The 16079-nt window shown below is 37.7% G+C and overlaps 1 protein-coding gene across 9 annotated transcripts in view; it reads right to left on the bottom strand.

Annotated features, from left to right (window-relative positions):
• UNC79 (unc-79 homolog, NALCN channel complex subunit) overlaps positions 1-16079 on the bottom strand; it is a 226044-nt gene that overhangs the window by 186505 nt on the left and 23460 nt on the right. For all 9 annotated transcript variants that reach the window (XM_047864606.1, XM_047864607.1, XM_047864609.1 and 6 more), the window contains 2 exons: positions 7760-7815; positions 6950-7079 (listed from right to left, as the gene is read on the bottom strand). In XM_047864606.1, the coding sequence (XP_047720562.1) occupies positions 6950-7079; positions 7760-7815 (186 nt within the window). The remainder of the gene's footprint in view (positions 1-6949; positions 7080-7759; positions 7816-16079) is intronic.

The raw sequence follows: 16079 nt of genomic DNA, 5'->3' as shown, positions 1-16079 counted from the left end.
GACCAATAATAATTACATGCTGTAAAATTATAAAAAATAGAGAATATAGCATGGAAGTTTGGAAGGGCTAAAAAAAAAAAGTTAAAATCATCTGTCATTTTACAGGAAACGGTAAAAGTACTATTTTATACTAGACACTGATATGTCAAGAATGCATGGTATAATCTCTAGGGTAATAATTAAAAGACTACAGAAGATTGAATAATTCAATAAGACAAAGACAGAATACTTAAATATACTCAATCAGTGCAAAAGAGGCAAAAGGGAGAGAAAAAAAGGGAACACAGAAAAGGCAGGAGAAATAGAAAGCAAACAGAAAAATCGTGAATTTAAAATGAAATATGCCAGTAATTATATCGTATATATATGGACTAGGTGCTCCAAACAAAGGCAAAAATCATGAAAATTGACTTTAAAATATAGAACTCTATGCTGCTCAGAAGACACACATGAAATATAAGAATGTAAAATGGTTGAAAATAAAAGGGTGGAAAGTTTTAGTATGCAAACACTCATGAAAGCTGGTACAGCTATATTCATGAAAGCTGGTATAGTTATATTAGTCTAAGACAAAGTAGATTTTAACACAAATAAGCATTGCTAGAAATAAGACATACATTTCATAATGATATAAGTTTCAATTCACTAGAAAATATTGCATTCTTGGGGAGTCTCAGTGGTTCAGTCAATTAAGCATCTGATTTCAGCTCAGGTCATGCTCTTACAGTCTGTGAGTTCAAGCCCATGTCAGGCTCTGTGCTGACAGCTCAGAGCCTGGAGCCTGCTTCCGATTCTGTGTCTCCCTCTCTCTCTGCCCCTCCCCACTCACATTCTGTCTCTCTCAGTTTCTCAAGAATAAATAAACGTTGGAAAAAAATAAATATTGCATTCTAAATTTGTAAGCACCCAATAATGCACATATCGGCAGAACTACAAAGAGGAATACACAAATCCACAGTCATAGTAGGAGATTTTAAAATTCTACCCTTGGTAACCAATAGAAGAAAAGATGCAATAAGGATATAGAAGTTTTAAACTACACAATTAACAAATTTTATTTATTTGACATATATAGAACATAGTAGCAAACAACTACCAAATACAAGAGCTGTTTTTTAAGTATACAGAACATTACAAAATAACCATGGCTCAACCCTAAAGAAAGTGTAAAAAGTGTTAAAGAAATGAAATAATACAAAGTATGTTGTCTGGCCACAGAGGAATCAAACTATAAATCAATACAAAATTTCACAAGGAAAATCCCCATATGTTTAGAAATCAATCATCATCCTTCTATATGACCCATGGGTCAAAGAAGAAACCATGAACTCGAAACTCAGCATAGCAAAGGAGGTTTCAGCCAGTGCAATAAGTCAACAGACATAAAAGACTTAAGGATCGAAAAGGAGACATTAAATTGCTATTATTTAGCAGTAATATAATTGCACACACAGAATTTTTTTAACTGCAAATAAATTATTATAATTAAAAAGTGATTTTGCAAGGTTTCTGGATACAAAATCAATATACAAGAATTACCTGCATGTCTACATACTAGCAACAAACAGTTAGAAAGTTTAATTTTTCAAAGATGTATCACTGACAATAACATCAAAAAAATAAATACCTAGGAACACACTACATGAGATATAGGTAAACCACCTACACAGAAAACTGTAAAACAACATTGAAGGAAACTAAAGAAAGTCTAAATAAATGAGATATGCTATGCACATGGATTGGAAGATTTAATACTATAAAGAAGTCAGTTCCCCATATTGATCTATAGATTCCAGGAAATGTCTGTCAAAATCCTAGTAGTTCAGGTGTGTTCGTGTGTGTTTAACTTAACTCTTTAACTTAGCAAATAGCTAGGAATAACTTTGAAGTAGGAAGAAGAAAATAAGGAGAAGGAGAAAGAACAGGAAGAAGAGAAATCAGGGGGAGACAAGGAAGAGAAAAATAATAACAAGGAAGAAAGACTTGCACTGAAAGATATAAAGTTTTATTATTAAACTACATTAATTCAGTGTGGCTTTGGGGAAAAGAAAAATATACTAATTAAACTAAATAAAGACCCCAGAGAACCATCCTTAAATAAACACTTGATTTATGATAAAAATGTACCAAGCAGTAAGAAGAGGTCAATCTTTTCAATAAATGATGTTGAGTCCAGTGACTATCCATAGAGGAAAAAATTGACCGTTACCTCACACCATACAGAAAAATTAATTTCAGATACATCTAAATGTAAAAGGTAAAATTTTGAAAACAAATCAAGTATTGCCTCAAATGTGTAATATAGACAAAAATAACTCTCATATACTGGTAATAGGAATATAGTTTAGTACAACCCTTTTCGGAAAACTGTTTCCCATCATCCATTAAAATTAGATATATGCTAATTAGATATATGCTGGGGTGGGGGAGATGTAAAAATTACATATGTGCACACCCTTTGATCCAGCAATCCCACCATGGGCATATATCTAACAGAAATGTGTGCATGCACACACCAAAAGATACATAGAAGAATGTTCAGAGCAGCATTACTTATAATAGCCAAAAAGTTGGAACAACCCAAATATCCATTAATAGTAAAATCAATACATACACTGTAGTACATCAATTTTGTAGAATATATGTAGCAATAAAAACGAACAAAACACAGTTATGCTCAACCCATAGACAAATCACATGCACATACACACAGACACACACACACAAATAATGTATGATTCCATTTATATACAATTCAGAAATAGGCAAAACTAATCTTGGATGTTGGAGGTCAACTTAGTGGTGACCTTTGGGGTAGAAGGAGGAGGTAATCATGGCGGTAAACATGGTGCAAGATGTTCCCCATACACCTAAAATCTGTGTTTTTCCATATGAGTATAAAGTACAAATACAAAAGGTTTAAAATACTTTTTTAAATTTGTGGAGATAAAATAACAAAAAGATAAATAAGAAGTCAATAATGGAGAAATTATGACATAAAAGTACTGGTAGACTTTCTTCTACTTGTATACAACTCAAGAATCTAACTGTACTAAGGTAAGGTTAGATATCTGGTAGCCTAGCCCAAAGTCTAACCTTGTAGTACTTATTCTCAGTTCATTTTTATCACTTCGGCAACAAACTGTCTTGGAAATGTAGATCTGTGCTACATCTTTTGTTCCATAGTTCAGAGGAAAACCACACAACAACCAGTGCTGACCTAAATTACTTACCAGTTGAGACACTGTCACACACATACAAAAACAAAAGACTCAATAATTTCTTTCTCCCCCACAGAAGCAGAGTGTTATAGGACAACAGAATGGCTATTTCCATTGCCAAGAAACTTCTTGTAATTTTTGCATCTTTAAGACTCCTATTCGATGAGCAAACTAATTGAAGGAGTTTTTGTTGTTGATAAATAGTAATAAGCCCAAAAGAGGCAAACATTGCTTCTTGCCAAATCCTCACTATTTGATTTTCACATCAGCTGTAATTATTCCTATGTTACTATGCTTAAAAAACAACAAATAATTTATATACACATATATAAAGTTAAAATAATGGCTAATTACTAACAATTATGAAATCTAGGTGGCTATAGATATGTTCATAGTGTTATTCTTTGAACTTTTCTGATCTTAAAAATGTCATAATGAAAGCTTGGGAGGGAAACCTTGTATAATTATATACAATATGAGGTCTATTTCGTTTTAAAATACATATCAAAAAACTAGAGACAAACACACCAAAATGTTAACACTGGTCATCTCTGGGTAGTCGTATTCTTTTTTCTTTCTTATATAGTTCTATAATTTTTCTAAGAGCAATGTTTCCTTTTAAAAAATTAATTTTACTTTTTAAAAAAGAAATAAATCACTCAGAAAGCATATAAAAGCTTCTGGTCCCTAAGAAAGTATTTCATATTTAAGTTTCCAAGCCCATGAAATTCTGTATCCATATAACTTTTATTATTAAGAATAATGTATATGTAGAGTCAGATAACAACTAAATACTGATGATACCCTTCAGTGCATCTTTCATTTTGACAGATGTTGTAGAAAATTTCTTTTTTTTTATTTAAAAAAAAATTTTTAATGTTTATTTATTATTGAGAGACAGAGAGAGAGAGACAGAGCATGAGCAGGGGGAGAGGGAGACACAGAATCCGAAGCAGGCTCCAGGCTCTGAGCTGTCAGCACACATGCGGGGCTCGAACTCACAAACCACGAGATCATGACCTGAGCTGAAGTAGGACACTCAACCGACTGAGCCACCCAGGCGCCCCTGTTATAGAAAATTTCTAATGCTCCTGTTAAAGTTTAATTAAAGAACTGAATTCAAAGAAGTGATGTCACACTGTTAGAACAGAAAAATGTGGGTTTTCAATGAACATAATGTAAGTCCAGATTCAAGCTGTGCTCCCTTATTCTCTGTGTGAATTTAGGGATGTTACTCAAACTCTGTGTCCCATTTGTCACCTATAATGTTTAAATAAGAAAACCTACATCCCAAGATTTTTGTGAGGATTAATTGAGAAAATGTCTGTAAAACCCAATATAATGCTGGTCCATAACTGTGTTCAGTCAGGATAAGGTGAAAGTATTAAGTGAGACAGAAGCAGCTAGAACAATGTCTGACAGCCATTCTAGATCAATAGTAATACATGGAGCAGAATGATTCATTTTTTTCCCATGATCTCTTGTTTCCTGCATAGAATGCCATGGTCAACTAGGATGGGGGTTCCAAGAGAGTCACTACCCCAGGGCCTTGGACAGTGCCTGGCAGGTAGCAGGCACACAATGACACACTTGAAAGAATGAAGGTGGACGGAAGTACAATCACAGCAATGGACTGAAGAATGGATGCCGGTAGACACAGGCATCTTGTTCAGATCGGCCAAGAAAAGATGAAAGAGCAGCTCTGATCTCAGTAGACACAGACTGAGCTATTCTGGGGAGACATGGTTGACTGGCTCTTCCTAGCAGGTAGGGTCACAGGGGTAAACGGAAGCTGCTGTCAGCCTGCCAGGCTTCTGGGATGCTCTGAACAGGCGAATCTCATCATGCGGCTTCTCCGTTTAAAACCTGTCAGTGGTTTCCTTTTGCTGTTAGGATAAAATCCCAACTCCTTCACAGGCCCTGCCAGCCTTTCTGCTTATCTCTAGCTGCTCTCCTCCTGTCACTCCATTGTCTGGCTGCACATAACCCTTTCTGGTTCCTAAATAGGATCATGCTATCTCTGGCCTCTAAGTCTGAACCCATGTGTTCCTCCTGCCTCAAATTTGCATTTTATCCACTCATGATCCCTTCTCCCTTTGACATCTAGAGTGTGCATATCTTTCAGGTGTCAGCTTACATGTGAGTGACACATGACACATGACAATTTAACCCTCCCCAAACTTGCCCACCCTCAGGGTGAGGTCAGAGGCCCCTGCTGCATATTCCCATAGCTCTTTGTATTTGTTCTGCCTTAGCCCCTATTACACTGTAAAGCAGTTTCCTGGTCTTCCCCGGAAAACTGAAATGTCCACACACAGTGATTTTAGTCTGTTTTCATCACTTTACCACTCGGTGCCTAGAATAACACCTGTCGACACCCTATAAACATTTGTTGAAGAAGTGAATCAGTTTCCATATCCAGACTGCATTAAGCTCCATGGGGTCTGGTTCTGAATCGGTTCTTACGGCATCAGCAAACAGTGCCTGGCACATAATAGTTACTCTTCAAATATTTATCAAATAAATTTCATTCGATACTGGTTCCCCATTCATACATCATGTCACGCTTATTGCAGGGATATATTGAGAAGTTGAATATTCCAGTCATTTCATGTATTTTATTAGTGCTTCCAAATTTTTTCCTTTTTTTATATTCAAATTATCCACTTAACAATATTTAAATATTCTCTACTATCCATGATTTAAAACACCAATGATACCAATTTCCATTTTTTTAAAAGATACTCACTATTTACCTTCATTGCTTTAATTAATATTATTGCACCACTAAAGCCAATATTATTTTTTCTGAATTCAGAATAAGCCCACCAGAGACCATCAAAGCCCAAAAAACAGGTGTTAACATCTCTTAACACTCGGCTTTCATCAGGAACATAAATCAGACACCTGAATTAAGTTAAATCCCCTTTGAATCACCTCAAATCATCATGGGAAAGACAAGTAATACCAAGAAAGAAGGAGATTCTCAGAGGATCAATGTACAATCTCACAATAATTTGAATAAAAGCTATCTTTGCCAAAATATCCACTTCTCCTATTTTCATGAAAATATGTAGACAACTAGGTGGGGGGACAGAGCAGGCAGGGACATCAGAAACTCCATTAAGCATAGGTTCCTTCTTTGATTTTATAATATACAAACATAAACAATAGGACTCAAGGTGTTTTTTTGTTTGTTTGTTTGTTTGTTTGTTTGTTTGTTTGTTAAATATACATCTTTACATTTAAATTCAACGTTTACTTCTTGGTTATTACACAAATATTCACCAATTGTTGACTCTTCCTGTCCAACTAGGCTCTCACAGTCACTTAATTTTTATTTAGTGTATGAACTGGTAATGTCAAACGTGCAAGTCTTCTCCAGGCAGAATTAGCCAGCTGAGGTTTTGCTAAATGGTGGGCAAACCAGCGGCAATACTCGCTGCTCACACCTTTGATTCAGCTTAGCGATAGTTAACACCCACGCCAGGTGTACAGCGAATGAGACTAAGACTTAGGCTGTTTGCTGCAATGTCATAAATGCTCTCGAAATTGATTTTCATTAATTGATTTTATAACACCTAGTTTCAGAAAGGGTTTATGACAATGTCTCAAGGCACATAAATATAATCCAGCAAGACTAAAAAAAATAATAATAATAAGTAGGTGAGGCAAATGTGGCCGAAGAGAATTAAAATGGGGCATCCCAGGGCTTATTCTCATCTTACCTGTGTACTGCAAGCCCCTGTATTCACTTATTGCCCCAGGAGGTTTTAAATTGGGCCAGTAATGGAACAACATTTGTACAGCCGGAGGTTTCACTTGTGAAGGCCCATAGGCAATCACGTACAAAAGATCCTAAAGGAAACAGGAAGCATATTTTGACTTAGCATCATCAAATAAAAATAAAAACAGCTCACTTAATATTACCAAAGCAGTGAAAATTCCAATAGAAGGGTTGGGTGGTTAATTTCCCTGACATCTCATTACCTACCTCTGTTTCTCAGATGAGATCACATTAAAACATTATTTTTTATTATTCATTTATTGGTTCTGTAAATAAGCCCTCCCTAATTCGCCCTCCAGGTAATGGGCAAAACTACACTGTCTTTTAACAAATTCTTCTCTATCCAGGATAACGTTAAAGAAAGATTTTAGAATAGCATAAACCAGTTTGCCAAACACTGCATTTTAAAAATAGTTTTCTAAAACATATTTCATAACAATTCACATCTCCTATTTGAAAGAAGACAGGTTCTTGAGCACCATTTCGAATTAAATAAAATTGTCATGTAATATAGTATTTGCTAAATTATAAGAATAAGAGATACTCAATTACTTTTTCTGTCAGGCTACTGTGTTAGTCAAGTAACATTTCTGCTTTAAATAGTAAGTTAACCAGGGAGGAAAGAACTCCAAGTTCTACCACACCAAAATAATAAGACACCAATAAATTTGACCTTTGTTTTGCAAACAATTTTTACTATATTATATAAATTAAGTTTGTGGCAATGAGTTAAATTTGGCCCAAAACTTACTTTCCAGACTTCTTGCTTATATTTCATGAGGCATTCCAATAATTGACAATGATACACTGTGAGGAAGAAAATATAATTTGAGCATGAATTGTAAATACTAGATAAAATATCCTTTGAGATATAATAAAATATATTAGTATGACTTTACACTCTAATCATTAAATTAGAAGTTACTTATTTCCAAAAGAATAAAATTGGATTACTATCTTACAGATACATAAGAATAAACTCAAAATGGTGGAGCCTGGGTGACTCAGTTGGTTGAGCACCCAACTTTTGATTTCAGCTCAGGTCATGATCTCATGGTTCCTGGGATCGAGCCCCCCATCAGGAGCCTGCTTAGGATTCTCTCTCCCTCTTTCTCTGCCCCTCCCCAACTCATATGTGTGTGTGTGTGTGTGTGTGTGTGTGTGTGTGTGTGTGCGCGCGCGCGCGCGCACGAGTGCACATGTGCACGCATGTGTGCCTGCTCTCTCTCTCTCAAAATATACAAATAAGTATTTTTTTTAAAAAGAATAAACTCAAAATGGGGCACCTGGGTGGCTCAGTTGGTTAAGCGCCAGACTGTGGCTCAGGTCATGACCTCACGGTTCGTGGGTTCGAGCCCTGCATCGGGCTCTGTGCTGACAGCTAGAGCCTGGAGCCTGCTTCGGATTCTGTGTCTCCCTCTCTCTCTCTGCCCCTTCTTGGCTCACACTGTCTCTCTCTCTCTCAAAAATAAATAAACATTAAAAATTTTTAAAAATTAAATAAGAATAAACTCAAAATGGATTAAATATATAAATGTGAGACCTAAAACCATAAAACTCCTAAAAGAAAACATAGGCAATAAACTCTTGGACATCAGCCTTAGCAACATATTTATGGATCTGTCTCCTTAGGCAAGGACAACAAAAGCAAAAATTAACAAATGGGCCTACACCAAAATAAAAAGCTTTTGCACATTAAAGGAAACCATCAACAAAACAAAAAGGCGACCTACTAAATGGGAGAAGATATTTGCAAGTAATATGTCTGATAAGGGGCTAATACTCAAAACATAAAAAGAATTCACACAATTCAACACCAAAAAAACAAATAATTTTATTAAAATATGGGCAGAGGACCTGAACAGACACACAGATAGCCAACAGACACATGGAAAGATGCTCAACATCACTCATTATCAGAGAAATGCAAATCAAAACCCCAAAGAGCTAACCCTCACACCTGTTAGCATTGCTAGCATCACAAAGACAAGTAATAACAAGTATTGGCAAGGACATGGAGGAAAGGGAACCTTTGTGCACCATTAATGGGAATGTAAATTGGTACAACTCTTGTGGAAAACAATATGGATGTTCTCAAAAAATTAAAAATAGAAAACACCACTGGAGGGGTTGTGGGAGGGGCGGTGGGCTAAATGGGTAAGGGGCGCTAAGGAATCTACTCCTAAAATCCTTGTTGCACTATATGCTAAATAATTTGGATGTAAATTTTTAAAAATAAAAAATAAAATAAAATAAAACAGAAAAATACCATATGATTCAGTAATTCCACTACTGGGTATTTACCCAAAGAAAACAAATACACTAATTTGAAAAGATACATGTAACCCTATGTTTATTGCAACAGTATTTACAAAAGCCAAGATACGGCAACAATCTAAATGTCCATCAATAGCTGAATGGATAAAGATGTGGATATAATATATACAATGGAATATTACTCAGCCATAGAAAAGAATGTAATCTTGTCATTTGTGAAAACATGGACAGAACCAGAGAATATTACACTAAGTGAAATAAGTCAGACAAGGAAAGACAAATACCATATGATTTCACTTACATGTGGAACCTAAAAATCAAAACAAACAGAAACAGACTCATAAATACAGAGAACAAACTGATGGGTGCCAGAGGGAAGAAGAGTGAAGGATGGGCAAAATAGGTGAAGGGGATTAAGAGGCAGAATCTTCCAGTTATAAAATAAATAAGTCATAGAGATGAAAAGTACAGCAGAGGGAATACAGTCAACAATATTGTAATAATATTATACAGTGACAGATGTTAACCACATTTATCACAGTGAACACTGAGTAATGTACAGAATTGTTGAATCACTATGTTGTACACCTGAAACTAATATAATTGTATGTCAGCTATACCTCCATAATAAATTTTTTAATAATAACAAAACATTTTAATAAAATAAAAAATTACTTATGTCCTTATAGTATTCACACATTTCAAAAATCAGGTAAGCCCTTGACTTTATCAAGCTTTTTACTGAGATCCTTCCTCTTATTAACAAAAGAAATATTAAGGAAAATCCCTAGCAACAATAATTATATAATATAAACATATCAATGAGATCAAGAACTACATAGGATAAAAAATTGCCCAATAGGATTGTAATAAAGCCTCATATTTATTGAGGGTTCATTATGTGCTGGGTATTGTTTTAGAAGTCTTATACATATTATCTCATAACCACCATGTTGCAGTTAGGAAACAGGCTTAGTTTCCTATCTTGCCCAAGGTTAAACAAATAGCAAGTAACAGAATGATAGATTAGAATGGGAGTCTTTTATCATTCAGTCACCAATTTCACCTTGTTGAGGAATTCTTAGAAGCTATGCAACAGCAAGCTTCTTTGATTTGCCTATGTTTACTTGCCTATGTTTACTTGTCACCTAGTTAGACACCTGTTTTGCATATTCCTGAAGCTGTCGTCCAACCCTATCACAGCACTGAACCAGGTCCCACTTTGGTCACCAGGGACCTCTGTGTCATTCAATTCAATGGACATACTTCAATCTGCCTCTTATTTGACCTTCAGAAGCACTCAGTAGTGCTGACCGCTGTCTCCTTTTCAAAATACTCTCTTCCCAGGGCACCTGGGAAGGTGGAGCCCAATCCATTGAGTATACGACTTCATCTCAGGTCATGATCTCACGATTAGTGAGTTCGAGCCCTGCATCAGGCTCTCTGCAGTCAGGGTAGAGCCGGCTTGAGATCCTCTGTCCCCCTCTCTCTCTGCCCCTCCCCTGTTCATGCTCTCTCTCAAAAATAAACATTTAAAAAAATAAAAATAAATAAAAACCTCTCTTCCCTTGATTTCATGACTAACCCTCTTTTATTACCTGTAGCTGACACTACTGTTGCTACTCAAACACTATCAACAACCCTTTCTTCCTCGTGTATCTCCCAATGCACAGACTACAAAGCAAGACACATTCCCAGAGGCCCTGGCAGCTAGAGATGGCCATGTGACTCAGCCCTGACAAGTTAGACCTAAGAGAGAATCCACTGGGGGCTCCTGAAACATTTTTCCTCTGTGATAAAAGAGGGACAACAGGAGACCTTTTTCTCTAATTACCCTGACTGATCCCGTGACCTGTTTGTGGATGTGATTATTCAAGAATATAACAAGTCCCACTGTGACAGCCGTCTTGCAAATATGAGAAGTCCAAGAGAAACACAAAGACGCCATCTCAGTCCCCTGATACTGTGGCGCTGTCTGTAAGACTTCCTACTAAGTAAACAAAGTAAACAACAAACGTTCTTGTAGTTCAAAACACATCCTAACAGATACAGCCTCTCTGCCTCCTTGACAAGTTCATCCTCTTCTACTAGATCTTTATCTATTGGAGTCCTTGAAAGCCCAATCATGAGCCCACTCCACTTTTCATTCTATGCTCTCCTCTCCCCTAAGCAATATCACACTCATATACAACTTCAGTTACCATCTATATGCAATTCAATAAAGATCATTGAACATTTATGTGTAGGTTCAAGGTTCATTACCTCTAGCCTAGAGCTCTGTACTGAGTTCCAGACTCATAATTCAACTTCCTAATTACCACTGCCTTTTTTTTTGACATATTTGGAATATTTACTGATTTATCAATATATTAGGACCTATAAAAGAGTTCTGCTCAAAGTATCTTAAAAATTCACATTTTAGGGGCGCCTGGATGGCTCAGTCGGTTGAGCGTCCAACTTCAGCTCGGGTCATGATCTCACAGTCTGTGAGTTCGAGCCCCGCGTCGGGCTCTGTGCTGACAGCTCAGAGCCCGGGGCCTGTTTCAGATTCTGTGTCTCCCTCTCTCTCTGCCCCTCCCCCGTTCATGCTCTGTCTCTCTCTCTGTCTCAAAAACAAATAAATGTTAAAAAAAATGTTTAAAATTCACATTTTAAATGGTAATTTATATATCCTTATACATTAAAACAATTGAAAATTTTGATCTTAATTTTATAATAATATATTCAATTTTTTATGTTAATTATGTGATTACTTTTTTTAAAAACTTGTTTTATTTTTTATTTTTTAAAATTTACATCCAAATTAGTTAGCATCTAGTGCAACAGTGATTTCAGGAGTAGATTCCTTAGTGCCCCTTACCCATTTAGCCCATCCCCCCTCCCACAACCCCTCCAGTAACCCTCAGTTTGTTCTCCATCTTTATGAGTCTCTTCTGTTTTGTCCCCCTCCCTGTTTTTATATTATTTTTGTTTCCCTTCCCTTATGTTCATCTGTTTTGTCTCTTAAAGTCCTCATATGAGTGAAGTCATATGATTTTTGTCTTTCTCTGACTGACTAATTTCACTTCCAGTTCCATCCACGTGGTTGCAAATGGCAAGATTTCCTTCTTTTTGATTGCCGAGTAATACTCCATTGTGTAAATATACCACATCTTCTTTATCCACTCATCCATCGATGGACATTTGGGCTCTTTCCATACTTTGACTATTGTTGATAGTACTGCTATAAACTTGGGGGTGCCTGTGTCCCTTCGAAACAGCACACCTGTATCCTGTGGATAAATGCCTAGTAGTGCAATTGCTGGGTCGTGGGGTAGTTCTGTTTTTAGTTTTTGAGGAACCTCCATACTGTTTTCCAGAGTGGTTGCACCAGTTTGCATTCCCATGCCTCTTTTTTTTTTTTTTTTTTGAGGAAGCTGATTTATTTGCAGTGTTGTGTTTTGGTCATATGAAATTATTACTGAGATTATGCATGAGGTTTTTTTCCAGTTTTATTGAGATATAATTGACATTTAACATTGTATTAGTCCAAGATATACCATCTCCTCTTCAACATCTCAAAGACACCTTGAACACAACATGTCCAAAACAGATCTCATGAGCTTCCCTCAGAAGCTTGGTTTTCGTCTTCTAGTGTCTCCTTTCTCAATGAATAGAACCACCATGCATTCAGTTATGCAAGCCAAAAATTCACTGTATCTAATATGTCACCAACTCCTATCAATTTTACTTTTTAAATACTACTTTTCTTGGTCTCAACTGCCCCTGACTTTTACATGCCAAGACAAACTCAAGGGCTCCTCAAGAGTCAATCAACATCCACTCTGGCTCCTTTTTCTTTTATTTATTTATTTATTTATTTATTTATTTATTTATTTATTATTGAGAGAGAGAGAGAGAGAGCACAACCTGGGGAGGGGCAGAGAGAGAGAGAGAGACACAGAATGCGAAGCAGGTTCCAGGGTCTGAGCTGTCAGTGCAGAGCTCGACACAGGGCTCAAACCACAGAACATGAGAGCATGACCTGAGCTGAGGTCAGACACTTAACTGACTGAGCCACCCTGATTCAGTTTAAAATCTACTCTCAACTGCAGTCAGGGTGACACAAGTACAACTACCCAAAGTCCTCCAGAGCCTTCATATTAGACTCAGGATAAACACAGGACTCCCAAGCAGAGCCCACATATGCTGCATGTTCTGGCCCATAGATGTCCACGATATTACCTTCCATAAGGCAGCCCTTACACTGAGCTCCAGCTGTACCAATCTCTCAGCCCACCTGCTTACCAGGCTTCCTTCTGACACATGAGACTCTTCTATTTGAATCCCTTACCCCTTGTAGGCCTTGTGAATCCTACACATCCTTCAGTCCTCAGACCAAAGGTTACTTCCCCAGAGAAGCCCTCTCTGACATCTTCATGGAAAGAAAAACCCCAGAGCGCCTGGGTGGGTGGCTCAGTCGGTTAAGCGTCTGACTTCAGCTCAGGTCATGATCTCATGGTTCCTGGGTTCGAGCCCCACGTTGGGCTCTGTGCTGACAGCTCAGAGCCTGGAGCCTGTTTGGGATTCTGTGTCTCCCTCTCTCTCGCCCCTCCCCCACTCATGCTCTGTCTCTCTCTCCCTATCTTTCTCAAGAAGAAACATTAAAAAAAAGAAAAATCCCCTCTTATAGAGTCTCATAGCACAAAGTGCATCTTTCAAAGTGCTTATCACAGCTGAAACTTTATATTTGCTTTTAAAATTACTTAATTAATGTCTTCTCCCACCACTACCATATAAGTTCCATGAGGCAGGGGCAGAGGTCAGTTCTGTTTTGCTAACCATGGTGTCTCCAGCGTCTGGCACGGACTAGATATTCAGTGACTATTTACTGAAAATATAAATAGCCCTCTAGAATTGGAATTTTGTCATTAAGGCATCAATGAGTTCACAAGTACAGATGTTCCAGACCACTTTCTCTTTCTCCATATGGCTGTCACATGAACACAGTTCACAGTAGTCCACTGACTGTCCCACGAACACACCTGGAGAGTCCCTGTGTTTAAACTTCTTGCCTTCCCAGATTGTCCCACTTACCCTCTCAATCAAAACTTTATCCATATTTTAAGACCCACACTTTGCTCAAGTGGCCCAAAGCCTTTCCTGATCATTCCAATCCATAGAGTTCACTCCCTCTGATGAATTAATACTATCTATAGTACACATTTTGTACTTTCTACATTCTACTTTACATTGTAAATTAATGATTTATGTGAATATGCCTAATATTTCCAATTAGACCTAAGGTCTACAGCAAGCACCATACCTTGTATTTCTGGGTGGTTTTCACAATGTCTAGCTCAGAGCAGTGAACAAAGGAATCAATCAGTTGAGCAGGTCTATGCTTCATCCTTGATATACAATGGGCTACAAGGACCAAGCTGCCACTTGTTGTCTTCCCCAATAAAAATTCAAATGACAAAATGACGCCCTACCACTTGGTCCCTGAGAGCCCCCTGGTGGATATCGCCTCACTCTTAACAGTTTCCCACAACATAAGACTAGTTTTGAGTCCCAAGTGTAATTTTTAGCATGGAAAAGCTGGCTATAAACATTCCCCATGAACAGATCAAGATACAGATTTGGGAATAACAGAAGTAACGCAGCCTGATCATAGTGGTTTTCCAGTGAAACGCTCAACTCCGAGAAGAAAATGGCAGATTGCAGCAACTTGCGTCGCTCTTTATTGAGCATTTACAAGGTGTCTGTCACTATGCTACGTAAGCATTTTACATATACTTAACTCATTAAATGCTCAAAACATTTTAAGGCATTGCAGAAATTACTATTCCTGTTTTAGAAATGAGGAAACTTGATCTTAGGGAGGTTAAAATACTTGCTCAAGGTTAACACTAACTGGCAATTTGCTGGTGAGCTCAGATATGTCCCGCAAACCTCTAACCTCATAATTTTAGGGCCCCTACTCTACTGTCTCCCAACTTAGAAATTAGGATCAAAGGCTCAGGATGAGATTTCAACTGACACCCTCCAAATGAAGGGTGTTTTCAAAAAATAATATATAATAAATATAAATGACATTTTGAGGGCCCTCCAAGCCAGAGTGAGATAGGAGATAGAACTTCCAAAAAACTATACATTTTAATTACTCATATAATAATCACAAGCCATTTCATATTTAAAGGGTAACACTCCAAATGAAGAAGCATTAAGGTTTCAAAATAAAACACTTTTGGGGCACCTGGGTGGCTCAGTTTGTTAAGCATCTGACTTCAGCTCAGGTCATAAGCTCACAGTTTGTGAGTTCTAGCCCAATGTCGGGCTCTGTGCTGACAGCTCAGAGCCTGGAGCCTGCTTCAGATTCAGTGTCTCCCTCTCTCTGCTCCGCCCACTTTCTCTCTCTCTCTCTCTCTCTCTCTCTCTCTCTCTTTCTCTCTCAAAAGTAAATAAACATTAAAAAAAAACACACACTTTTAGGGGCACCTGGGTGGCTCAGTCAGTTGAGCCTCCGACTTCGGCTCAGGTCATGATCTCACAGTTTGTGAGTTCGAGCCCCTTGTCAGGCTCTGTGCTGACAGCTCAGAGTCTGGAGCCTGCTTCGAATTCTGTGTCTCCCTCTCTCTGCCCCTCCCTTGCTCATGCTCTCTCTTTTTCTCAAAAATAAATAAACATTGGGGCGCCTGGGTGGCGCAGTCGGTTAAGCGTCCGACTTCAGCCAGGTCACGATCTCGCGGCCCGTGAGTTCGAGCCCCGCGTCAGGCTCTGGGCTGATGGCTCAGAGCCTGGAGCCTGTTTCC

Source organism: Prionailurus viverrinus, chromosome B3 (genome assembly GCF_022837055.1).
Source record: "Prionailurus viverrinus isolate Anna chromosome B3, UM_Priviv_1.0, whole genome shotgun sequence".
In the NCBI taxonomy this organism is placed as follows: domain Eukaryota; kingdom Metazoa; phylum Chordata; class Mammalia; order Carnivora; family Felidae; genus Prionailurus; species Prionailurus viverrinus.
This window is presented reverse-complemented; position numbering and strand designations above follow the sequence as displayed.